The sequence below is a fragment of the Chroicocephalus ridibundus genome, chromosome 2 (genome assembly GCF_963924245.1).
Source record: "Chroicocephalus ridibundus chromosome 2, bChrRid1.1, whole genome shotgun sequence".
Taxonomy (NCBI): domain Eukaryota; kingdom Metazoa; phylum Chordata; class Aves; order Charadriiformes; family Laridae; genus Chroicocephalus; species Chroicocephalus ridibundus.
Genome location: NC_086285.1, coordinates 72,798,818 through 72,826,390, shown reverse-complemented (window position 1 = coordinate 72,826,390; position 27,573 = coordinate 72,798,818). Strand labels below are relative to the sequence as shown.

General features: G+C 45.7%; 2 protein-coding genes across 2 annotated transcripts in view; both read right to left on the bottom strand.

Annotated features, from left to right (window-relative positions):
• JARID2 (jumonji and AT-rich interaction domain containing 2) overlaps positions 1-27,573 on the bottom strand; it is a 658,143-nt gene that overhangs the window by 89,339 nt on the left and 541,231 nt on the right. The window lies entirely within an intron of this gene.
• GMPR (guanosine monophosphate reductase) overlaps positions 1,609-27,573 on the bottom strand; it is a 43,602-nt gene continuing 17,637 nt past the window's right edge. The window contains exons 6-9 of the mRNA XM_063325850.1: positions 26,198-26,304; positions 20,567-20,609; positions 14,182-14,341; positions 1,609-6,852 (exon numbers count right to left, since the gene is read on the bottom strand). Coding sequence (XP_063181920.1) covers positions 6,672-6,852; positions 14,182-14,341; positions 20,567-20,609; positions 26,198-26,304 — 491 coding nt within the window. The 3' untranslated portion in view covers positions 1,609-6,671. The remainder of the gene's footprint in view (positions 6,853-14,181; positions 14,342-20,566; positions 20,610-26,197; positions 26,305-27,573) is intronic.

The following is a 27,573-nucleotide window of genomic DNA, read 5'->3' as shown; positions in this document are numbered from 1 at the left end:
TCCCCCACCTCTGCTGCCCGAGCTGCCGGGAAGCAGCCCCTCACACCGACCATGTTTCCGGTGATGGTCGATGGCCGATGGCGAGACCGGTGTTTTTCAGAAGCCAAAAGGAGAGGATCCCGAGGCAATTTCTGAGGAGAGGGTCCTTTTCCTGTCCAAAGATAGAGCTGGGTGGCTGGGAGCCGGCGGCAGAGGGAGCGGGGGAGGTTTCCAGGCTGCTCCCGTCCCCCTCCCCGGCGGTGACCCACACTTTGGCTCCCGCAGGCACTCGGGGCAGAAATACTCGCCCTGCCCAAGCGTCCCCTGGGCGCTCAGAAAACCGGCCCCGGTTGTGTTACAATGAAGTGCATTCAGCCAACAGGTAGTATTTATACAATAACAGTCTCTAAGGTCTCTGTAGTTTTTTTCTTGTCGTTAGCTGAAAGGACTCAAGTCTTCCACTGAGGATTTTATGGAGGCTTCATCCAAGGTTGTTTCTTTTTTTTTGTTGTTCATTTCTGTTTTGAGCGGTCAAAGCTCCTGTGCCCTTTCCCTCGACCACGCAGTAGGTGTGCATTGGAAGTGGTGTTTGCAGCGAGGGTTAGTCACTCGTTGAAGCTGTCGTGGCTGTACTATGGGATTGCTGACCAGCAGGAACTTCAGGGCCCAGCTCCTTGGCCGGCGTGGAGCCGGTGTGGGACCGCCGGCTCCCTGGGCAGCGCCGCTCTGCCCCTTCACGCCGGCCGGCGAGGGGCTTCCCCCCGGCCTTTGCTTTAAAAATGCAGGACCCACCTACTCTCGCTTCAAAGGCGCTGAGCAGGACTCCTGGCCCGGGCAGTCGGGGCTGGATCTGTGTAGCTGAGGGCAACGCAACAACGGGCCCTGGGGCGGCTGCGGGTGACTCGGTCGGTGTCTTCTGCGGGGCGGTGGGGCTGGCCTCTTAGCGAAGTGACTAATCTCTTAAGGCATAGATACGACTCTTCAGGACAAGTCAGCTGATGTTGAAACTCACTAATGTATGTATTTTCTCCTTTTTTTTTTTTTTTTTTTTTTGTTGTTGGAATAATATATTAACTTGTTGAGCACTGTTCTTTTCGCAGTGTTACGAAAGGGGGGTGGGGTGGGGGAAGAGTGGGGGGGGGGATTTCCCAACCTTTTTCAGTTCGGGTGAGCTACTGAAAATCATTTTGTACTAGCTATGTCACCGCTCCCGGCAGCCAGCGGCGCCGCTTGGCGCAGGGCCGTGCCGGGACAAGGTTTAGCCATTCTACAGCAGTAGTTTTTAAGGCCTTTTTTTTTTTTTTCCCCCTTTTTTTTTTTTTCGTAAATCGTCTGGTATTACTAATGAGGGTTGTTGCAAATCACACTTCCAGTGTAGTTCCTAGTGTAGGCCCAGTAAAAGGGATATCGCAGCTTTGTGTTGGGGAGAAATTGAGCTGACATGGCCAGTACAAAGGAGAAATAGGGAGGGAATAACGTTTTGCACCTTATTGAAAAGAGGAGAAGATTTTAAGTGCATACAGACATAGTTAAGAGCTTTTATTGTGACAGGAGAACTTTTTTCCATATGCGTGCATACTCTCTGTAATTCCAGTGTAAAATATTGTACTTGCACTAGCTTTTTTAAAACAAATATTAAAAAAAAAAATGGAAGAATTCATATTCTATTTTCTAATGGTGGTGTGTCTATTTGTAGGATACACTCGCGTCTGTTTATTGAATTTTATGGTCCCTTTCTTTGATGGTGCTTGCAGGTTTTCTAGGTAGAAATTATTTCATTATTATAATAAAACAATGTTTGATTCAAAATTTGAACAAAATTGTTTTAAAGAAATTGTCTGTATACCAGTACAAGTTTATTGTTTCAGTATACTCGTACTAATAAAATAACAGTGCCAATTGCAAACGCGTGTTTTGTCTTTATGAGTTACAACTGAATGCGAGAGCGTTTCCTAGGGAAGCAATTTGCCCAATTTAATTCCCCCCCTCCCAGCAATGCATTTTAGAGCGGTTGCTTTTATTCGCGACGAGGCAGAAGCACACACGTACCCATCCGCGGCCATAAAACCTTCTCCGTATCATTGGAGTGAAGCTCTTTATTGCATAAAAACTTTCCGTTTACAACTTTTGAACACTTTAAATGGCGGTGCCGCGCACACGCGCGGGGGCTACAGAGGAGGGGAGGCAGCGCTCGCCGTGGCCGTCTCAGCTGGGCCGAGTGGGGCAGGAGAACATCTCGCGCTCATCGGCCCGTTTTGGCCGGTGATGCAGAAGCGCTTCACAGTTATCGCAGGCAACACTGAGGAGTTTTGGATGCTGAGTTACTTACGTCCGTACAAAAACTTCAGCCAGTAAACACTGTGTCAGGTAAATGCTGGGGAGGGCTCACGTAAACAGCTGAATGACCACAAGTGAAGGAAGCGCGTGCTGCGCGGGGGTGGTCTGTGCTGTGTTTGGGGTCGCAGAGCTGTGCCAGCATCTAACCCAGCCGTGCTTCGGCCCCTCTGCCGCCCCCCGGGCAGCTCCCACCCCCCGGGGAAGGGCCCAGCCCTCTCCTGCCTTGGCTTTTTTTTTCCTTTCTCTCTTCTACACAAGCAAGGCCAAACCTGGCACTGGTTGCCAAAGCCCTCCTGGCTCCAACAAACAACTCTTTTGGTATAAAACCGATACTAACGACTGAAAAGCAACATCCCCCAGGTGGAGGGGTGGGAGGCAGCGATGGACAGACACTGTACATACACGGGCAGAAAGCTGTAGCAGCAAGCGTGTTCAAGACAGGGGAGCTCAACAGGTATAAACTAGGGAGTGGTTGGGTCAGAAAAGGCTTCAAACTCAAATGTGTCCGTGAGTGGGAAACAACAGCCCCCTGTCCCAGCACGGTGGGCTTGGCTAATTGCTGCTGTGTTTCTTGCTTATCATCCTTTCTCCCCCTGCTATTGACAAGCCGTAAGGAACACACAGACACACTTTGTATGGGAAAAGCTTCTCCAAATATAAGCAGCGGCTCCTCCTGCCCCCGCTGACAACTCCTCATTATTTACAGGGTGGCCCCATCCTACATTCAACACCCCTCCCCATGCCCTAAGGCGAGAAGAAAGCAGCGGGAAGAGCCCAGCCAGAGCCCCTGCCCCTTGGCTGATGGGGATGAGCAGAGGCCCCTGGATGCGTGCGCTTCTTTCCTCCTGTGAAAGGAGACCTGCGTGGCTGGTTTTGCATCTGGCATGATGCTGGCTCAAGGCCCTCTCCTCTAACAGGCTGGGCTCAGGCCTACGAGGAGGTCTACACGTGCACCCCCCCAACAGCCACCACGCAATCCCCCGGGCATGAGCAAGGCTGCTGCGGTGGCACGGCCTTCCCCCGCAAGGAGCGCGCAGGGGAGCCAGGCTGCGTGGGGAGGAGGGCCCGCCTGCCCTGCCAACACGCTGCAGCAAGGCAATTGCAGAATACTGCTGGGAGAGGAGGAGGTGTTTCAGGTGTCCTTGTGTTTCAAGAAGCTGGAGATGGACACGCTCAGCAGCGATTGCTTTAATGATGCTGCCCTTCTCAGCATCCCTGCTTGTAGGTCTTTGGTATGTTAAACTCAATCGCTGTGGAGCCAGTGGGCCAAAGCTCAACATTGCTCTTGGACACTCAGCTGAACAGCTGCCTGGCTGGGGGAAGCAGGTATGACCATGGCCTACACTGATCACACTCACAGCGTTCCTCTAGAGGGGATGGGGTGGGGGTGGTAGGGTTAAATACGAGCAGGTTATGCACAATCACCCAACACTAAGCACTTAACGAATGACACTTCCCACAGAAAGACACCACGTAACAGAGAACCCGGTTAAATGTGCAGGTGAGGTAGATCCACAAATGGCACGTGGCATTTATCCATACTGTGGCCTCTGCTCGGACCATCCTGCCAGACACAGCACGCCCTCTGCTCCCTCTCTGCCCCCCATTCCTCACGAGAGTGTCAGCGGGCTTGAGCAGGGCACAGCACCTGGGGATACGGGCAACTACTAGAGCACAGGACTGGCTGTTGAAAGAGGGCTCCAGCTCATCTTTTTTTCCGTTTTTCCAGCTCATCTGAGGGCTGGACATGCACAGTGTCAGTGGTGACTGCTGAGATACTTGATTGTAATGATGGTAAGAGCTGCTATTTAGAAAACCAACTACCCTAACTCAAAGCTTTATCAATAACTATTCTTAGCGTCAATGTCATTCACAGCCTGGAGAATTCTGGGAACAAACTTAAGATTAGCCTGTCATCCCCATCCTTTCCTATTAGTCACCAGTCCGTCAGAGGTATGTGCGAAAGGGGAAGGGAAGCGCAGCCCCAGGCCGGGCTGGCTGTGTGAGTGTGCAGCCTGCCCGGGGGGGGAAGCCCCACGCTTGCCACACCAGTGGAGAGGCAGCCCCCCCGCCTTGTCCCCAGCGCCTGCCTTTTGGAAAAGAAACTGTTCTGAAGACGTGTCATGAAGCTGCTCTGTTCGGTGTGCGTATGATCTTTTTAAAAAAATGTTTACAAATATATATATATTTTTTATATATGTGTATGTATTTCTTAAATTCCATTTAGAAATGTAGCTAAAAGAAGTAGAAAAGCGCTAGTGAGAGTAGGCGTGAGACCAGCAGAATGCTGCACTTCCCACGTATGAAGGCACGAGTGTGGAGAGACACCTGTGGTCAGGCCTGCGACGTGAGGGTCTAACCCCGCTCCGCACGGAGGTGTTCGTTTGCCTTTGCACCCCTGCTCCTGGCATCCCGTAAATAAAGGAGCGGTGACCTCCTACAGTCATACTGATGCAGAGTAACAACAGTGCCCGCGCTCTGGGCTTAGGGCAGGTAAGGGCAATAGGTGGCCCGTGGTAGGATCTGTGGTGAAGACGCCTGGCATCTTCTTAACCTGATGCTTTCAGGCTGGAGGGAAGAGAGATCAGATCCTTTATTCACAGGGCCTGCTTCTCTTCTGCCTTCGGGTTCCTTTATGGTATGTGGACAGGGCAAATAGTCCTTAAAGCCAGCACAAGCGTAACTTGCGCTCACATTAAGGCCCTTACTCAACTCCAAAGCAGAGGAAGGGGTCACACTCAAATTATGTCCCACATGTTAAATGGAAGACATTTAAAATATCAGGCTATTTAGAAGATATTCTGTGTTTTTTGAAATGTGCACAACACACTTCTAAATCAGCAGGGATCAGCCTGTGGCCTAGATGTGCTCCTCAGTGTGGTCAATCGAACCACTCCTTGTGCATGCCTTTTTGAGCAGTCCAGCATGAGAGTTTAATTCCAGAGTTTCTCTTTGCTATTCCTCTTCCTACAGATCACTCTTTTGCTTTTCAAAGGAAGCCTGCCTCTTTCTACAGATAGATACCTACAAGAGGGGAAAGTAAGACTCTGAAGTACTGAAGAACCATCAGCTGTATTACAATCTCAGCAGCACTTTAAAGTAAGTGGCCAAGCATTATTAATTCATTGGTGCTCACTTTTACATCATTTATCATAACGAGCTACTGTGGTATTCATGTGGATGCAATGTGTATTTCCAAAGAAATTTCATTGTGATTTATCAATTAATTAATGGGCCATTACATTTTATTAAAGTGTTACCCAGAGTCTTAACCATTCATTATTGCCTTTAGAGCAAACGCTTTAACTCCATCTCAGCCTACCAGCGTCTTGCAATCAGGCTATTCTGCCAAAAGCTCTCTTTTGCTTTTCGTGGTGTCAAGGACTGCAGAGGAGTGCTACCAGATGATAACCAAAAGTGAATTCGATCCCTCTGGCCTCACTCACCTGGCCACAGACAATGCACGTCGCAGCATTTTTTTTGTCTTTTCTAAATAGATACGGACAGGCAAGGGAACAGGGAGGGCTGCAGAAAAACCTCCCCTTGGTGGGTTACTGTTGCTGAGTTTCAATGTCTTAGAAATCTGTTCACAGAGAGCAGGTAAAAGCAGGAACGCAAGTAATTCAGTAACTGCACACACAAAAAAGCAGGCAAGCTCCGAGACATTGTCTCCTGAGATGGAGGCAAGGGGGACAGTACAGGTTTGCTACATTCAGTCCCAGCTTCTCTGAAGCCCTGTGAACTGAAAGAGATCCGGCATTTTTATCATCACCGTAAGAAGTCACCAGTAGCCAGGCCTCGTGCACCATCCACCTCTGGCATTCTGCAGGCTGGCAGCCATGCCGTAAACGTCTATTCTTTGGTCAGAACAAAGATGAGGAGACTTTGATTTTTGATTTTGCCACACAATTCCTTCCGTCTTTTTCTCTCCCAGCCTGCAATTTCTGGAGGGTGCATCGCCAGAAGTGGTGGTAGCTGACAGGTCAGTCTTAAGGAATGTGTGTGTATGTGCGCAGGCGCAAGAGCCAACTCTGTACAAGCCAATTCTTTGTTAATTGAGGTTTCAGCAGCTATTTATCAGAGGGGGGAAAATGGATGAAGAAATGTCGATTAAAAAATAAAATAGGCACAACAATAAAAGATGAGGCTATTGCATTTTGAACCAATGGCACTGTGTTAATAGCACAACCTTCCCCTTCCAAATGCCAGCCATAGCCCCTCCATTGGCTATGACACTGCCACTCCGAGAGAGGAGAGTTTGCCACCAACACAATGTGGAGGAGAAAGCAAAACAAAACAGCAGCCCTTCCTGCTCCTCTCCCCCACCCCTCTCTCTCCAGTCCCCCAGTCCTGGGCTAAGAGAAGACCTGGCTGTGCTGCTGGGTGACCCGGATAAACGTTGTTCTCCTGCTCAGTTCCTTGAGTTTGGCAGCTCCCACGTAGGTGCAGGTGGAGCGCAGCCCCCCGAGGATGTCCAGGATGGTGAGTTCCACGTCCCCTCTGTACGGTACCTCCACAGTTCTGCCCTCTGAAGCCCTGGAGAAGAGAGCGGTTATTGCATCTACATCTAGATGCAAAACATCATAGTGTGTTTCCTGGAGCAATGTAGAGCTTAATACTCTGCATGCTGCAGTTTACAAATACTCCCCCAGCTTTATTGCTTGCTTGCCTGTTGCTGCTTGGTGCTCTCAAGCACTGAAACGCCTCAACTCTGGTCACCACCAATACTGTGAACTAGAAGCAGACAAATTTTGTAGACGTCCCAGTATGCCATGAGTGTATTTACAGATGGGCCCTTTCCTCACCTCCACCATCTGCCTACAAGCAAACGAAGCTTCCAGGTTTATGGAAAGGTACATTTGACCTTGAGAGCTGCAAGCTTTAAAGTGTAAGGAACAGCCAGGCTCAAGCAACTTAAAGAAACGCTGGAGCTGATTCTCAGCAGGCAGCGCTCAGCATGGCTCTACAGAGGCTTCATAGCCCCTGGGCTCTGTCCCATGTCACTGACCAGACGCAGATGGAAATGCTCTGGCTGTCTCCTACCAGCCTGATTCTCCAGAGCCCACAGAGACGGAGTGAGAAACCTGTCACGGAAGCCTGCTGCAGAGCTGTCCTCTCAAGCTAAAAGGTGAGCTAGCACAGTTCAGAGCCAGGCAAAAAGGCCAGAAAAAAAATTGCAGCGCTGTGTATACTGTGAAGGACGGGTGCATGCCAGCACAGCTTGCGCTGTCCCCAAAAGCACATCTGAATAGCTACATGATGGAAGAATCCAGGCAAATAACTTTCACCCCTTCCCCTTCAGCCTCCTGCTCAGCAATTCCTCCTGCACTGGAGTTCCCCAGTCACCAACTGATCTCACTCTGCTTTAAAGCTTCGGACACCACACTAGCTCCTTTGGAGAGGTAGGCCTTGGGAAGGAGGTCTAAGAAATGCGTAAGGGAGAGGGGATTGCTCTCTTTCTCCCCTACCAAATGGAGGCAGAAATCACGGCTGGGATCTGTCATTGTTGTAACTGCGGCTTTATTTACTTCTCCCTTTAACAAGTTGTCTAAGGGATAGTGCAAGAAAGAAAGGGCATGCCTGTTTGGAGGTGAACACTTAACATCACAGCCCCAAAGCTCTGACAGCGAGACAGTTGCTACTGCTCCTCTAGTATCAGCCGATAAGCTGGTGGGATGTCCTGTTGATCAAGGAGTGACCCAGAGATGCCACACTTGGGGAAGCATGCTGGAAGAGAGGTGTGACATTAGCTCCACAAAAACGTCGAGTCCAGTTTTATGTTCGTCCTTAAAAAAAAGTGTCAAAAAGGGCTGATAATTCTCCACACTCCCACTCTACATGCTGGGAATAACGGATGTTCCAGAAGGAAAAGGAGGAGTATAGGATGGAACTGGGACAGAAATCTAGAGCTGTGAGTTAAGCAACTGCAAGCACAGCAAAAAGCTCAGAGCTCAGGTAATGTTATGGCTGTGGAGCAAGCTCCAAGACAGCAAGGCTGTTTGGTGAGTCATCTTACTCCCCAAATGGGGGGACGCTGCTGCATGTGAACACTGTTCACCACCCCCAACCCCCATTTTGGATGTAAATGAAGCCCTACAGGTACTGAACTCGTGACCTTACTGGTACCTTCAACAGTGGTGTTAATTTTAGCTTGTACAATCTTAATTATATGCTTTTATGCTAAAGCACAGTGAACTGCCATTATGTTCTTGTTTGTTTGTTTGAAGGGACAAGTCCTAAAATTTGTAGCAAGTATTCAGATTATGGCAATGTTAACCCAGACAGAGGTCCACAGGGCCAAAGGGTAGAGTTTGTAATGGGTATACGTTCAAACTGTTGGGACTTTCTTGGTTATGTGTTTTGCAGAAACAGAGTGTGGAGTTTGTAATAAGCACGTGCTCAGATTGTTGTCATATTAACCTCCATAGTCTTGTCCGCAGGGATGAGAGAGGGAAGTTTGTGATGAGTAAGTATGTAATCAGGCTGTGTTAATGTTAACCCCAATACCCTGGTCCCCTGGGGGAAGGGGTAGAGTTAGTAACAAGGGGTGTCACAAAAGCCGCCACACTTGGCAGAGTGCTGCATACACAAGTCAGCAGGACAGCTGTGACATCTCTCCCACAGCTATGACCCGAAACTGACCCTTTCTCAGCAAAGAAAGGTGAAGACGAAGCAATTGGGACTCCCAACAGCTGGGAAAGGTGTGCTCACATGCTCTCAGCAGAGAATTTATTTCTCTCGCTAGCCACTGAATGATGAATAGAAAGAGGGAACTGTTTGCTTTAGACTTTTCACACGGGGTCCAATCTGCAGTCCACCCTGTAACTCCTGGCCAGCTCAAGCCTGCTGCTGGCATGGAGGGATGCGCACGGTGGGCGGGGATCCTGGCAGGCTGGATGGGGTGAAGCACAGGTGATGGTGCTCTCTCAGCCCAGCAAAACATGGGTCAGGACAAAGGGGTCAAGCTGCCCCAGCATGGGGCAACCTTATGAGTGGGGCATTTAAGAAATGGCAGGTCACAGTAAGACAGTAAGTAGCAGCCAGCTGCAGGTGCCATTCTGTCTCTGTGGCTCAAATTCCACCCTACAGTTAGTATAAAGTGCTAAAACCCAGCTTAATATCAGCTGTGAATTGCTGAGTGACCACAGTAGAACCGCAGCATTCACACAAAACCTGTGAAATCTCAAAAGGGTTAACAAAAGCAAATTGGCTCTAACTGAACAATACTGCAGGCTCTGTTCCTGCTTGCCTTATTTCTTGTCTCCCATAAAAGAAACCTAATAATTGCCTTTCAGAAATTCCCAGGCCTGATCCATGTTCCTCGTGGAAGGAGGCAAAAATGTAAAAATAAACCAACATATAAATGACATAAAAGTAATGAAACCGGGTACACAGATTGAATACAAAATTAAATGGGATCAACTTGACATATTCATTACAAAAACAATTACTCTCACGACTTTTATTCCCTGCTACAGCCATCTCGCCTTACCTGTCAATTTTAATTTAACTGCTGGAGGTTCAGGTTCTCCAGCCAAAATATGTAATTTTGAGAAGATGAAGCTAAGTGACAAGGAGTCTGATTCTGCAAGGAGCTGCGACACTGAGCTCCCCACTGCTTAAATAAAACATTGTGAGTGCTCAGGCTCTTTTAAAGACAAAAGAGCTTATTTGGGTCACTGATAGAGATGTAAAGCTGGGCCTTTTAAATGCATATAAAGAAGCCCCACTGACTTAGAATCATAGAATCATAGAATTGTTGAGGTTGGAAGGGACCTTTAAGATCATCGAGTCCAACCTTTAGCCTACCCTGACAAGAGCCACTTCTAAACCATGTCCCTAAGTGCCCCATCTACCCTTTTTTTAAACACCTTCAGGGATGGTGAATCCACCACCTCCCTGGGCAGCCTATTCCAATGTTTAATAACCCTTTCAGTGAAAAAATGTTTCCTAATATCTAATCTAAACCTCCCCTGACGTAACTTGAACCCGTTTCCCCTCGTCCTATCGCTTGTCACCAGGGAGAAGAGGTCAGCCCCCATCTCTCTACAACCTCCTTTCAGGTAGTTGTAGAGGGTGATAAGGTCTCCCCTCAGCCTCCTCTTCTCCAGGCTAAACAACCCCAGCTCCCTCAGTCGTTCTTCATAAGGTTTGTCCTCCAGACCCCTCACCAGCTTTGTAGCCCTTCTCTGGACACGCTCCAACACCTCAATGTCCCTCTTGTAGCGAGGGGCCCAAAACTGAACGCAGTACTCGAGGTGCTCGACTTGACCTGTTTGGGGTATCCAGCATTTCAAACGCTGAGTTAGAACCCTTTTGGTTCAAGTTTGCCATAAGCTAAACTAGCAAGTGACTAAACTTCCTGTAACTTTTCCTACAAGAGTAATTCAAAGCAAAGCCTTGCCCTGTTTCCAATCGTCCTTTCAGTGCACAGCACATTTACAGTGCTGGATAACTAACAGTTACTATTTTTAAACCACAGTGACACTCATCATGCTGGGACAGGCCAAGCAAGACCAAGACCAAGGCTGGTATGGATAGCCAGCTCAGAGAAGAGGCTGCAACGTGAACAAGATGAGAATCAGCTCCTTCACAGTTAACAGTCAAGGCTTACAGATTTAATGCTTGGAGCTGTTGTAGCTAGCAGTAGACTGGGGAGTCCTTCTGTGTTACCTATTAGTGGCACAAAAAAGCAGTATCTCAACAGGTACTACAAATTTTGGATTGCAGTTCCGCTCCCTTGTTGTTGAGAAAGTTTCAGAACTCGATCCCCAGGGGACTCTAAAATCAGGATGTAAATCAAAACGCAGCAATGGATCAAGCAGAATTTGTGTAGTATTGCCCATAAGGGACTGAAAGGGTCTCTATCTAGACTGAGCCAAATACAGCGCCTTTCTGTACATCCTTTCTTCCTACAAAACATTAAACTTGCACTTTATCTCATTTTTAAGGGGGACCACTGTCAATTAATTCTCCTGCTGGTGATAAATCTGGTTGCCACATCACACGCACACCTAACTAGGTGGAGCAGAATTTAACAGCTGCCTTAGTCCTTTGGCCCACTGGTACAGCAAGCTTTCTCAAACTTTTCCTGCAGCTTTCACCAGCACTGTGGTGGCCAGGCCTTAAATGACTACAGCTGCACTGAGATCCACACAGCACGCTTGGGCTGCTCTGTGACCTCTCAGGGAGCTGCCATTCATTAACTACATGCCTGACCAGCATCAGGTCTTTCCCACACTCCAGCTGACACAAGCACAGGGTACCAAAGGACAGTGAGATATCGTAGTTCAGATAAAAGGCTGCCAGCACCTCTGTGTAACTGGCAGCTGCCACTTTTAAATTATGAGATATTACTAGTGCTGTCCACTCAGACCATTTGTTCAGAGGCTTTGATGACGAGCAGATTCGCTGGGGGACAAAAAAAGCCCCAGAACTCTACACAGCTTCTGGGAAGTGGCATATGAACCCAGAGTGGATCAAAGCTCAGAAGCATGCAGCACATCTTTCTGGTGCAGCATTTCAGTTTGTCTCAGATGCAGAAGGACTCTTGTGCAGACCTTTCTTCTGCAAATAAACATTTGTGCTTGAAAGCAAAACCAAACTGAACCTGCAGTGCCAAGAGTCTTGCAGGTCAACCAGCTGGAAAGCCAGTCGCATGGGCTGCTCCCCTGAGCAATCCACTGGCTGTCCTCAGTGTAGCCAGCTATCCTGCAGATAATAGTGATTTTAACAGGTACAGATGCAGCCCCATATGAGATCTGAAAAAAAATCCCTTGCACATTGCTCACTAGCTTCTGATCTGGGCCCCAGAAAGAAGTACATAGGCTCAGGTAAAGTAGTAAGGATACACTCCACTTAAAAAAAGCCATATATGTCCTCCTCAGGCAGAAGGTAAAAGTACCCCTGTCCCCTTCTCATCCTATTAGATGCAGAAAAATCCTGGCTTGAAAATCTGCCAGGATTTACAAGTTCTCCTCAAATTACAGTATTCACTGTGTATTTTTATTTGCTAATTTTTTTTCCTGAAAAACAAATGCCCTTGGAACTTGCCAAAACTGATCACAAGCTTTTTTGCCCTTGAAAAACTCTTTACTCTCATCTCTCATCCCTATGTCCAACTGTTTTTCTTCTCTTCAGAAGTCTTCCTCAGAAAGTAGTACTGACTAGTAGGCACAGACCATCTCATAAGTGCAGAGTCCACAAGCTGTCTGTTCCCCCATTTTCACGTTTCTTCTTTTAATGGGCGTGGGTTTTCTGCCAGACCAGGAAAGCTAATGGCTTCATTTATCTCCAGGTCTCTCCTGCATGTCTACCAATAGCCTTCCTTAGTCTCCATTATTATTGCAGTCTAGGAGCTCATAATAACCAGCTTGGGACACTTAAGCTAAAGGAGACAGGTATAAATGCTCTTAAGTAGGCTGTGTCTTACCACTTTGTAAAGTGCTAGGTGAACTAGTGCACATTTCTATGGTGTATTATAACTCTTTAGAAGTGTCAGACAAAAACCACAACAAGAGCCAATGTCGAGATAGAAGACAGGAGGTGGGATCAAAGCTGCTTTCTATCTAGTGTGATGTCTGACATTGCCATGGTCCTATCAGCATGTCTCTGTGTCAAAGCGTGAATTCCATTTTATTTTGTGGATCCCATTCTGCTTTACATTCTGCACTGTCAAATTCACAGCACTGCAGCTCTTTTCTGTGGTAGCAGCTGGACACATTGGTGAAAACCCACATGCTGGAGTAGTTATAGCAGATAGGACCAACAAAACCCATCAGACCTGAATGTCTGGAACAGTAGGTAAAGTCACTGACTCTGAGACCCTTACAAAGAGCAGTTTACCGAATGGGTCCAGAACCTGAACCTACCCCAGCAGACGAGAAGAGAAGCAAAAGAGACCACTCAATAAACCAGTGTGAACTGTGAGACAGGGAACACTCTCTAACAAAGTGTGCAAGAACCATGTTGCCTAAGGGCAGTGACTATACCTGCCACTCATAAGAGAAAAGACACAGAGATTCTCTGGAGTCATCTGCTTTTTTCGAAAAGTCAAAATTCTTATCACTTTCTGGAGTAAAATAGCAATGGACAAGAGATTCCTTTGCAAAGGCTTTCTTCCTTCCCCCCGCCCCCGCTAAGGATTTTAGCTCAAAACCCAAGGTCCCACGTGCTTCCTGATTTCAGGCTACTCTGATGCTCTGTTACCCAAAAAAAGGGTGGGAAATCTGTACCACAGGATTCTGCTGCTGAAGAAGACTGCCCAGCAAACGCAGGAGGGAGTCCTGGGGGTACCGCCTGTGACTGAGAGTGCTTTGGAGTTCCGGAGCCCTCATTAGTGTTACAGCTGTGACTCAACTCCATACTGGGGAAAACCCAGTTGAGCTTCACCGGTTCACCAGGCATGCACTTCTTGCAAACAGAAGCAACAGAAACAGCATGTGGGCCAGCCGGGAACCCATACACCACCAACAGGACACCCAACCTAGACAAGCAGAGGGCCAGAAACTGCAGCCTGGTGTGCCATGTTCCAGCATTTAATTCATACATATCCTGAGAGACCCGTAAGTCAGAACAGTACGTAATGACTTCCCAGACCATGCAGCTAGTGCTGCAGTGACAACACTGCGCTGGCTGCAATCAACTGAACATGGTTGCTCTCAGCTAACCACCCCCAGCTCTTTCTCCCTATCTCCCCCTTGATGTCACGCCTCCCTCAGATCTGCTGCTGTAAGTGTTGGTAACAGCTTCCTAAACAGGAGTAGAGGCATGGGCCTGTTTCCAACAGATGCCTTTTGCACAATTCTGCTCCAGAAGTTACTGGATGGCTGGCTCACTGCAATTGCTCCTGTGTGGAATTCATACCTGTATTCAGCAACCCCTCCTGCATGCTTCTTCATGGCTGTATCAGAGCTCATTCCATAGAAGAGCTTCACCTTCTTGCCATTCTTTTCCATAATCTCTCCAGCACACTGGTCATGGCCTGCAAACATTCCTCCAAGCATGACAAAATCAGCACCGGCTCCTGTGATCACAAAGTGACATGTAAGGAAAGCAGGGAAGGTAGGAGAGGGTAAAAGACAAAGCAAGAACACAGTGGCCTCCAAAAACAACAGCCGACCCTAAATAAATTGGTACAGAGAGTCCCCTCCTGTAATAGATACAGCAAACTTGAAAGAAAGGCTTTACTGAAGAACTCACACACGATGAATTATATTTCTCTGATATTTTAAACTGAAAGAATGCTTTTCTGTTATGATGACAAAAACATAGATTATTCTACTCCACCCAACGCTCTTTATTTTCAAATTCAGTTTTAACCCTTTACTTTGTAACAGTATCTAAGCACTGTTCCTTATTAACTACATTTGTGACTGCAGTACTCGGAAGGCCTGATCACAGGGCTGGGACCTGTTGAGCTCAATGCTGTACAGAGGAGAGGACAGACCTACTTCAAGACCTTTCTAGGCTACAAGCTGTGAGTGGGAATGTACCCTGAAGGAAGGCATATTCATGAATATAATGTACTCCTCCCAACACTGACATAAAACAAGCAATGGATTTTTCAAGCCCATCAGCTGTATGTGTTCAGTGTAGGTCTGGATGAGCCCTTGTTGAAGAGATCTGGATGGGTCTGCATTTGGTTCCTGTTGTTTAAAAATTCCAGGGCAAGGACTGCCACCCCTGGGTTATGTGGTACACAGCATGCACCACAAAGGAGGTCTGAATATTTTCCAGATACTGAACAACACTGAATACTCAATCATGCCAGTTCAGTCTGTCCATCTTCCCTGGCTTTGCAAATCATGAAATCAATTCCACTAGGAGTAAGATAAGGAAGAAGGTTTTTGGAATCACTCTTGATTTTCTACTGTGATTTACAATATTTCCAGCTGGGCTGGAACTATTCCACCAGCAGCTCCTCCTGTGATATTTTGGCATATCTAGTCTTGCTTGGAAAAGTTTGGCTTTTACTCTTTTATGAGCCTGTGGTGACCCATCCCTGAAACAAAGCATTTTCCTGTTCAGACTCTCTGCTTCTTCAATGTGTATGTATCAGAACAGGCCTCCCCTCTGCGCAGTTTCTTCCCAGAACTGGCAAAAGAACAGGGCTCTAAGCCTCACTTCATAGAAAGCGTATGAGCCTGAACTAAGCCCACCCCATCATGAACATGTCCGAACTCTGGGGAGATCCCAGGCTAGGTGAGTCTGGCATTAGGATTTGCTCTGATCTCTGTAACTATCCAAACAATAGCACCAGACCTTGAAATCTGAACAGTAAGTAAAATCATTATCAAATCTGCTCAGCTTCTGCCACCTGTTTAAAAGACAAGCCTGAATTGGGGAACATTTTGATTTTAGAATACGTGACAACCGTGGAGCGTGCTCTGATTTATAAAAGCCAGTTCCTGCCCTCCACCCCTTTGCCGAAGAGCAGAGCTAGCACTAATGCCTGGGAGCCAAGCACCCAGCTGCTCTGCTGACCTCACCTCCCTTTGCCTGGTTGTTGTTTGAAAGGAACACTATGTCCGTGGTAAAGGGATATTAAAAATTAGGCTTGTGCAAAACTGCTGAGCACATCACAAGCAATATTTATAGCCAGGCACCCATTCAGGTGTCCCATCATGACAGCTACCTGGCAGATTTTTCCTGAGCTCTTTTGTTTCAGATGGCTGAGTTCTAAAGCCTTAGTTTGACTCGTGTCTGATACTACTATTAACCTGCCAAAAACTAAGGGAACGTTCATCCTTTAAGACATTCTCAATTACTGGTGGGGAGCTCCTGTTGTTACCTGGCTCAATCTTGCTCCACCTTTGCAAAAAATAGTATTCTGGTAAATCTAGTTGATGTCTTCTTCATGAGTGGAAGAAAACAACATGAGGAAGGAGAGACGGATTTGAGGTCAAGGTTTCAAAGAGGGCCTTTAAACAAGTCAAAGGACTGCCACAGGACATTCTGGACTCTTTGCCTTGACAATACTATCCCCTGATACCCAGTTCTAGTCCTGTCTCTGGTTACCAGTCTTACAGCCTCCAAATCATTAATGCAAAACAGTCACATCTGAAATCTACACTTCAGAATCACAGGACTTTGGTTCCTGTGCACTTATTCATTATTTTTCTTTTGACTGCGCATTTTGGGAGGAAAGCAAGTATGTTTGAATTATAGGATTGAAACTCATCCAGCTTAGTAACTTTTGCAAACTACAACATAATTCATCAAGCTCTTCCAGGAGAGAGGAGCCATGTTACAGCAGACGCAGCACGTCTACACACTGGAATGACACATGCTTACTGCCCTGCAGCTCCAGGAATGACAAGCCCCTATTAAATGTACTTTTCCAGTGCTCTCCTGAACTTTCCACCCTGTTTCAGTGTTGCAAAGATGTCTGAAAGTTCCAAGTCTGTTCCACTACTTTTCTGCCAGTTATCCAACTGGAAGGCTGTAGTTTTTAGTATGGTCTTTCTTTACTTATGCATGGGGTTTGTATGACCATTGGTGATGTTTGCAACATACAGCTGCAGTCTTTCATTTTCAAATACAGATAGAGAGTGTGCATTACTTTAGGTTGTGGGGGACTGGGAACACCTGGCAACAACCCCCTAGACAATACAGGCTGAGATGGGGTATGCTGCATACAAGCATCCCAGTAGCTTGCCCAGAGTTTGTTAGACTTGTCCTGTTTCTATACAATGCCATTTCGATGCCCTGGTGCTGGGGAGGACTTCCCCCTTGAGGCCTACACTGTATCTGGGCTGATTTTGCTCATACACATTTCACAGTGCCTTTTCTTTCAAGCCGTTACAGAACATGTGTGCTGACACCAGCCCAATCTTGCAGCACTCGCACAGTTCTGCTGGGTCTGGATGGAGTCCCTCAGATGTCTTTTGTATGCCTGATAATAGGAGTTACTGATAACCAGATTGGCTCTGCGTGAATTCAGTTGGAGTCAGCCTGGATTTGTAGCCTGGGCAGCCCTCCAGACAGATGCAGCGCAAGTTTGCCTGGACCACAGCTGGTCCTGGAATCAACATTCACCTGTGCTCCAGCTGAGCCAGCGAGCCTTTGCAACAGCAGATATACACACAGCTATTGAAAACAGGAAAAAAAGCCAGTGTGATCTGTCAGGTATAGTTCGGAACCAGTATATGGCCCCAGTTGACTCTTCCACATGAGTTTTCCTTCCTTTTCCTTCCCCGCTTCTGTATCTCTTCTCACCACTGCTGTAAGAAACAGCAGTATTGTGTTAAAGATGCTGGCGTAGGATTAAAAAGGCACATTCTGTTCCTGGCTGTGTCACAAAAATATATGTGACCTCAGGCAATTGAACTTTGTATTTCTGTGCTTTGACTTCTCATCTGTAAAAAAGGAGACCATAGTGCCTCCCTGGGGTATTCTGAGAAATGTGTTCATGGTATCAGCCTTTCCAAGGGTGCAGTTATGTGAACCATCTGAGAGCCCAACACGAAGTTATTTCATGCTTTCTCTCATTCCTGCATCAGAACACCTCTTTTCTTCCTGATCAACCTACATCTTTTCCATTATCATCTCCAATACCCAGATGGCAGAGACATCTTCAGTTTACCAAATCCATACCAGGTTCCCATCCAGCGGTTCCAGAATTCCAGCAGTCTCTCCCAAAGTATCTGTCACTCCCGGCATTTTTGTACGCCACCTTCAGCACTTCTCCGTTCCCTGCCTTTATAATAGGCTTATACCTTGTTTCCCCTCTGTCAGAATACCCAATCTGCCTCTGACTCCTGACACTGATGGTGTCACCTTCCAGTTGTAAAGCTTCTCAGCATCTTCTTCATGGTTCTTCACAGTTCTTCACTTTCACTCAATCCACTTTACTTCTGTTCTCATGAACTTGCCTCCTCCAGTCACATTTTTAGCCATCTGTAAATGCTAGTCTTCACACCTAGGACTCCCTCACACTTCTCATGATTCAAATGGCTGCTTTGTCACTGCTTTATAATGAACACCTTAGCATCCCTTTCATGAAGACTTTACAATGATCCACCATAAAGAGACAGTATAATCACTTTAATCAAAAGTCCTCTTTGGGTCTCTTGTCCATGCTTTGTCCAGGCCTCCATCCCCAGGTGAAACTGTACATCTGTGTGTTTTAGCACCGGGTCTCTGCTATCCAATATATTTATGTAACTCCTCCCCCCCAAGAGGCTCTCAGCATGCAGAGAAGTCTGTAGTAGACAATTCAGGATCAGTATCAAGGCTTTGGCTTGTAAATGCTGGGCACGGAGGCTATTTTCCACATGGCTCACATAGCCAATCACCTCAATAGTATTCAATAAACACTGATAGTAATAACGTCATCTAGAAGCTTATTTTGCCACCCACCTTTGACAATCACACATGTGACTCCAGCTAGTCAGATGTCCACAATGTGTCTGCCTCAATTATACATAGCCAGATATGCTAAGTTTATTGCCTCAAGGTAATCTCTATCAGTTCCAGCCCTGTACCTGTGACACACAGGTCCGACTGATCTGTCTGGCCTACTGTCAGAGTAGAACTACTGCCTGTATAATCTCAGCTTTCTGATGCTCCTCTGTCCCAAGGACAACCCATGGTAGCCTTCAAACACATATGACTGTGAATCCTGGCACCTCCTGACAATCAGCAAGGCCAGAATCTGCCCTTTCACAGGTTTCAAGCAAGTTTCTGTTCAGTTAGCCCAAAAAGATTACAAGGACCTTTCAGATTTGCTATAAACATCACAAAGGAAAACATTTTAAACACTTTGAACTTGCTTCCTGTTGTTCTAACTTCTGGAAATGCTCTTGTTGAAGAGAGACCTTTTCCACGGGCCAGGTCTCTGCACAGGCAGCTGGGAATTCAGTGAGGTCGCAATCCCTGTTCATGAGCTCCCAACACAACGCCAGCAAGAACCGGGTGAGTGGAGGAGCCAGGGAAAGTCAGGCAGAACAAAGGCCTCACTGCAGGCAGCATGATGTCAGAGTGGGCTGGGCTGTGTGGTCGGGTGTTTGTTTTAATACAATCTTGTTGTCAAAGAGGGTGGATGCTGCTGTTCAGCTATGTCAAAATCATCCAACTGAAAGTATCTATTCCCTACGTCACATCACCCACTGGGTAACACAATGGTGCTGTGAAATCCTATGACTGACCAGATTCCTTGCTGGTAGCAATCACACCACAGCTGTGCTTAAAATTCTCTAATTAAGTCTTCCTTGTCATCTGACCTGTTTGAAAACAGAAGCTGTCTGCAAACTTAGAAGACAGATTTTGGTTTCAACCTTTCCAGGAGGCCCAGAGTTTTTCTTGGCTGGTCTGTAATCTGAGTTTAGGCCTGCCCCTGCTTTCCATTCTTGCAAAGCTTCCTGCCAGGCAGATGTGCTGTATAATGTCCTATCTCTTGTATCGTACCACCGTGAAATCCCAACAATAGACTGTGCTGTCCCACTGTATTCCGGGTGTTACCTCACTGTGACATCTCCAAGGGGTCTGGCATTTTGGGGGGTAGGGGACTGTCTTTAAATGTCCTGGTAGCCCAGGATCCGTTTAGTGCCTAGTTCACATACACTGCTGCAACGAGGTTATGGCTAAGTGACAATCCTGACCTTGACCCTCCCACACCAATGTAACTTCCATGCCCAATAGAAAATACGGATTAAATTCTCTGTTCTGTCAGCAAGAGCTGGTGCAATTCACTGAAGCTATTGGCATGAGAGCAAAATCTGTTAATTATTAACTCAGATGTTTTAGACATCTGCTCAGCTCTAGGGGATACAGTATAAATAAAATCTCATCTCTTCAAGTTGACAGCTGATCCCAAGAACATCTCCAGGGATCTGGCCTGCCTTTTTGTTTTGTTCTTCTGTCCAAGACACATTCCAGCAGCTCTTCATCCATTCAAGGCCAAAGTCAGACAGATCTGGCAACGTTACAGGCATCTTTGAACCCCACTCAGAAGAAACCCCTATCAGTTTTCTTTGTATTACTGTCCTAGTGGCTGTATCTCATGCACACCTGGCAGATAGTTTCTAAATAGGACTTCGACCACTGTATGTTTTACGCTGCAGAATTTGGACTGTCTGGTCCAAAGAGCAAATTCATGTCTGGTTTATTAATTTCGCTGGAGTCACCCACAGGGAAGAATGTAACCTATTGCTGATTACACATTCAGGGTCAAATTGACGCCTGCATCACTGCTGACGGTGCTGGAGATACGCAGGGTATAACGGGTGGCACTACGCACTGTCCTTACCAAAAGCTTTGGCGACATCTCCTGGGCAGCTACATCCTCCATCCTGCATAAAGAAAAGATGACAGTGAGTGGTAATGAGCAGTGGTGCTCCACAACCTCCAGCAGAATGGCCCTTCCTCAGGAACAGCATGTCAAGACGTGACTGTGCACCATTGCTATACATCATCTTGACTGAGTTTTTAGGGAATCCATATTATCCTTTCTATTGCTTTTCTTCTGTAGACTCATTCACTCTACCATATTGTCTACCGATAATATCACTGGTAACAGCAGCAATGCAAATTCCTGACTGTAATTTCCTGAATCCCAGAAACTGGAAAACAAAAACTCCTCTGATGATCTGAATCATTCCCTGCCATTTTAATGAAAGGCCATGTGATGCAGAGGTACCACAAAACCCCTACCTTAAACGACCAAAGACATTTAAAATAACTTTCTCATCAGTTTACAATACATTAAAAGGTCACAGTGGGAGGGGTGAGGAAATACACCATCATCTATGTTGGATTTTGATCTGATAATCTCTAAGCAAATTGGGTAATCTAATCTTTGGTAAGTGAAAATGAATCTCTCATCATACTCCTTACTGTTTGCTATGGGTTTGGTTAAGAAACAGCACTTTGTGATCTTTAGCTTTTTAGACCAATGCGTTTCAGTTTCAGTGCAGAGTAAAGAAGTGGCTGATCAGTGGGTTTCAGTTGGGTGGAGGGAAGTTATGCATGTGTGACAGGGCTGTAAAAAAGGGATGGCAAATAGCAGAACTCATTGTGTTCTATAGGTTTGTAAAGGTCTGAGCATCAGATGAAAGATCCTTCTACTCTACACAGTCATTGTACCAAGAGGGCTCCCAATTCCTTTTGATGATCAGGGTCTGTTGCAGACTGCCAACAGCTTTCCTGCTTTTGAAGCTACTCCCCAGACTGTATGGTTACTACATTTGTTTCACCTCCCTCTTGGCAGAAATGCATGCCCATGTATGACCTGCGGCTGAGCACAGCCAGACACCCCCACCATCAGCCATTTTAGAGCTGGCTTTTGTGGGCAGCTGGCAGTGGGGCTGAGTGTTAGAACCTCTCTCTGCACAGAAAAGGATTCAGACACAAACTGAGCAGGTGGATCCGAAAGTGAGTGGCTTTTCAAAGGGGATCCCACTGCAAAGAGTGCGTGGTAGCAGTATAAAGATTTTCCTTCCAGTTGCTGATAACCTCTAGCACATTATGCGGTTTTTTGAGCTAGACACCCTTGCTGTCAGCTCCAGAAAGGAGTGCTGAGCTGACAGATGAATCTCTCTCTCCTGCTTGTACAATTCTTTCCCTCTGACAAGTCTGTCAGAGCTTGGAGGAGGGTGTGAGCGTGTATGCATGTGTCAGGGGAGGAAGAGCGGAGGTAGAAAGAGGGGGGGTCTAATAATCTTCGAAGAGCAGTGTCAGGAATTTGCCTGATTCTTACCCTGAGACAGGCTAGCTATGAATGCTTTCTGGTAGAGATGGGTTTCAGTGTGTTCTTGTTGGGTGGCTCGGTGTCTGATTTTTATAATTAACCCGGTACTGGCAGTGATGGAGGCTTTATGCTTTCAGAAGTACCAATGAGGATGAAGACCCCACTGTGTAATCATTAATCATCAGCTTCAAGAAATATCACTTTGAATGTCACCAAATTACAAAATGCTGAGCAGATTCGTAGACTTTCCCAAAAGCTCTTAAGTTACCATTTAAGATAAAAGGAACTGATGATGATGATTCACAGCACTGCTTTATCTGTAGATGTCTCCACTTACTTCAGATAAGCAGGTAAATTTAATGATGCACAGAAAGGGGAACAAAAAGGGGACATACTAAGCAGTAATACTTAGATGCTATATAATAAAGCCATATGCATTAAACCACTTCATTCCATGTGAAAAATCAAGCACTGTGTTTAGAAAATAAGACTGTGCTTCTGCTGCATTCAGTCTGGGAAGCTTCACCTTGCAGTTCAGCTCATCCCAACAGGGGCTTGGGTCTGGACTCAAAATGACTTGTAGAACTGCTGGGCTACAGTCATGGAGCTTGTTGCTGGCTCAGCCTCTACCTCAGAGGCCTAGGGAAATGTATCTGTATACATCCTTCTGTGACTTCAGAGAACTAGTATTACTCGGAAGTAAGCCTACTGGAAAGGGTAGCCATGGGGCCTGTAAAGGACATGATTCTGAAACAACTAGGTGCTAAGTGGAAGAAGAGAGGAAAACAGCTTTCCAGTCAACACAATATTTTTAACATTGCTAAAATAATGTTATTTTCCTCAGTCTTGTTCTTAGAACATATAAACCATTTAACAACAACAAAATTTAGCCTGAGGAAAAGAAATACAGTATGGAAAACCAGTATGAACTGGTTAAATATTTAATATTATATGCAAATTATAATAAGTTTATAACTATGGTTTATATGTTTCAAGCAACCTTTACAATAAAATGTATAAACAGCCCTTCCTATAGTATTAGCAAACAGATAGGTATTTATTATGCAGAGGATTATCTAAAGTATATGGCATACACAGCAGTAGAAACAATATATATGGTGCTTTATTCTGAACTACATATGCAGGGCATATTTTTGTGTGGAAAGTGTTCTGTGTGGAGGAAGAGATGATATGGTAGTAGCTGGGTGAAGAACCTCTTAGTCATCCTTTCCACTGAACACAGGTGGCCCATCCCCCAGGCAGGGTGAAGGGGAAGTAGGGATCTCTATCAGACGATAGCCAAATGAGAGAGGACACATGCAAGGCTGCTTTCCATTCCCCACATTGCTGGCTTACTAGAATACGTGACTGCCTCTCTATCCAGCAGAGTAGTTCTCTGACCGACAAGAAACAGAAACTTTATCTCAAGTAGTGCGTTTCTGAAGGATCTCTCCTGCTAAATGGCCTCTCCACTGTAACTCACTGCTGCACCTTCTCAAGAATTAGTGGGAATGAAAAATGAGACCATTGGCTCTGAGACAAATAGCATGGGACAGAAACAGTGCCTGTATCTTAGACAGGGTTTCCTCTCTTCTTTCAGTGAGTCATGAAAGATTCATTTCTGAGGTGAGCTTTGAGTCTTCAAGATAATTTAGCATGAGCAAAGTAACTGGTGCAATTTCACCTCCCCCTTCTCTGTGTAAGTGACTCTAGAGAGACACCAGGTGTTCACTTGGACTATCATGTTTGCCTAAAAATTGTCACCTTCTTTGTCAACATATCAGCTCCAAAAATCATACGTGATTGCTTCAGTAATAAAAATGTGTTTAAAATCCCAGTTTGTGCTAACATTCTAGCAGAACTACTGCAGAATGGGCTTCAAGCATGCTGTGTTCCTTGCAGTGCCTGTACTGTGCTCAGCACCATCTCTGTCTCGTTCCATGAGTGACACTTCTTTCCCTTCATACCTAAGCTGAGCCAATGTAACAAGAAAGAGGAGCAATTCGATGAAGGTACCGGACAAGACAGAAGCGGATGCAAGAAAGCACTCCAAGGGACTGACCCATATCACACCATCAGCTATAATCTACATGAAGACAGCTGGTAGGCTTTGAATCTTTTCACATCCTTCCTGCCACTTCCGTATCAATATAACAAAAAAAAAACCTGCTGGACATATTTTCTCCTGATGAATTGATGTATATAGCTGTGGTAATTGATTGTAGATGTCTCCTTTGGCTCAGGTAGGGTGTGCCCCTTCCTGCATCTACATGATAGTAATGAGACATTTTGAGGGATGCCATGTGTACTTGTTGCCACTAGACCCAATTATATACTTTGGCTTGCTCCCATACAGTGTTTTTCCCTCAGGAGGATACCTCTCTTTTGTGATACTCTTGCCAGAGCTCTGTCAATGACCATGAAGTCCAGCCTTTTCTTTCCCCAATAAATACACCAATACCTATCTGAATGCTGCAGAATTCAGGCATAATATCCTCACCCTTGCTTTAGTCTCCTTAGCTTCGGTGAGAGAGTGGAGTTGCAGTGGTGTTAGAGACCCCAGTTCCAGCCAAAGGCCCAGATGTTGCAGTAGACAGGTATGAAATGTCCCTACTATACTCCCCTTGTAATTGCTAGGGGGTTGATAGGTGTGGGCTCACTGGAGACAACATGACCTAAGCAGGTCAGGAACTGATCCATCCACAAAGCAGCAAAGGAGAGGAGGAATAATACAGAACCATCTCATTTTTTAACAGTCTAAATACACACTCTCTGTTCTCTTGTAAAATCAGGGTAATAACTTCTGAGAGTTGCTAGCAGAAAATGATTATTGCAAAATTAGATTATTGCAAAACTAGTATCTCTGAGCACCACTGCTAGGATGACACCTATAGTTATCCAGCCTTCATAGTAATGAGTCAGTCTTTCATGCTCTATTGCACACATGTTCCGCTGTCTGCTATCAGCACAAACATTTGTAATGCTGCCCAAGTCATAAAATCACAGACTGCTTTTCTTTTTTTCTGCAAAATTCATATAGGGGAGCCCTGAAGAGGTGGGAATGCATATGCATTAACAATAAAGAGCAAGATGTTCTTCTGCTCCATTATACCCACAGCTCCAAAAAGTAGTCAAGACCTTTGCTCATCCACAATCTGTTTGTTCTCCTCTCCCCTCCTTCCTCAAGAACACAACACACCCTCTTCCTCACATGGATACTAGTCACAACTAGGTCGAACAAATCAGGGCCTTCACTTGGCAGTAGATCTAAAATTCAGTGTGTGGTCTCTTCTAGGGACGCAGGGGGAGACTGTTGGCTCTGAGCGCACCTGTGAGCACAGCACGTGGCTTAGCCCCTATGCCTTCCTGATTACCAGCTGCCTCACAGACAGCCTGCAGAGACCGTGCAAGCCTGACACAGTCAGGGGCACGCTGACTGGCTGGGTGTGCCTAAGCACACAGGACCTTTGGGTGCTGTAGGCTGCAGTCTAGCTCAGTTTGAGGGCATGCTTACAGATTTACTTTTTCTATGTGACATGACTCTGGTCTCGCTGGTAGAGTGGAAGCTGCCATTAGCAGGCAATACAGATACATGCTCTTTTTTTTCCACAGGCTCTTTATTCTCCCAGAGCTTTGTGAGAACATAAGTGGCTCACGTGCCAGCTGTGCTCAACAGAGCCACCTCCGAAACACTCCTGCTCCTGCACAGAGAGCTCCAGGAGGATGCTATCTGAATCAATCCAGCTACTAGGGCACAGATGAGCTCATATCACTTTACCTTGTACTCCCCTCTACTGACTGACTGTCCCTCAGTCCCACTCCCTGGGGAAAGCCATGTTTACATTTCACTAATTTTTCCGAAATCTTTCATGGGAATTACTGTTTGCTTCCATGTGAAAACACTATCAAGCTTCCTGTTCTGTTCACATAACAGCTTACGCCATTCAGGGAGCAAGAAGCAGCCTTCCAAAGGCACAAATAGGACTGAGGTGCCCAAGTCTTTTTAAACATTAGAGGGAGTTGGTTTCTTTACATTTGAATCTCCATCAACTACTGTAGAAGCTAGTATAGGGGTCAGACTGGAGATGACAGAAGGATAGCCTTTAACATGCAGGGTACTGGACTGTTTGATTCTCCTATGCCACAACAATTTGCACAGTGGGAATCTGAGAGAAGATGATATTTACTTACAGAGATGATATGTCCTTTCAAGCCATGTGCTGAGTCTGCACACTCAATAACAGCACTTAGTTGTGGATATCCCACCCCTGTCTTAATCCGAGTGGTACACACAGAACCTAGACAAGAGAATAAGAGGAAAAAACACAGCCCATTAGATTGCAGAAAAGATACATCTTGTTTTCTTTTTCTTGTGTAAAAAACACGTTTATATCTGTATAATTTTTTCCCCTCAAAAAGTCCCTATTGGAAATGTTGGCCTCTCATGGATAAAAGGAACACATAGGAACTTGAGTTTTGAAATTCTATTGCACCACTTCATGGGAGCTGTAATTGAGGTGACCAATACCCCCCCTTTCTTCTCCAGGGCCACAATTCCCAGTTTAGGTCTCATCAGTAATGCTTCCTGGCAAGGGAATTACTGCATCACGAGAAAGCAAATCTGACTGAGATGCCTGAAGTGAAGGGGGTCAAAAGGACAAGAGTTACAGCCCACGAGACTAAGCAGCAGAATTTAATACCTGAATTCTTCTTCCAATAAATATTTCTACCTCTTTTCTACATATGCTTTTTAAAACTATTCTCAGGAAAAATCTGTGCTTTTATTTTCTTTTTTTTTGTGGAGATTTCCACGAGGGAGAGAAACACATCTTTTGCCTAATACTTAAAGCAGAAATATTTAGTTGATCGCAATAGTTGGAAATATAAGAAAACCAGCACACAGCATTTGAAAGGTGAGATAAGTACAGAAAGCTGTATAGCGTAATATTACAGGAAATACATTAATTGTATCTGATTATTAAACTATATTATTTATACACACACATGGTGCATGTATATATGTATGTACAAAAATAAAGGTATATACATATATATACACTTCAATTATAGTTTAACATGGTAACACAGCGATAGATATTTTGCAATATGTTCTCTCTTCTTCTTCTCAAATTAAGAGTCAAAATGAGGACTGCTTTTTGCCAGTTTAGGTCTTATAATTTAGGATACGGACCATAAAGGTCTGCATGATAACGAGAATTTTAAAAGATTCTAAACCAAATGCAGTAAAGTCTGGATCCCTTCACCCAGCTGATAATGAGGTATACTTGAACTACTGGTAAAGTAAAAGTTTCCAAAGATCTTTCAAAGAACTGACAAGGCGAAAACACTGAGAAGTATTTCTGCAAAGTAGGAAGAAAATTACTTATAAAATAATATCCACAGAGTATATACTTATATGTGTAATGCTTTATAATAAATCACTGCCATTTTCCACAGGATGGACCATTATCTGGAAAAGAGCCTCAAGATCTGATGTTTTGTGAGGAACATTTGTTAGTTGCCATTTTTGGGTGGTCAACTTATACAGATCTGTTCAGGAAGATCTC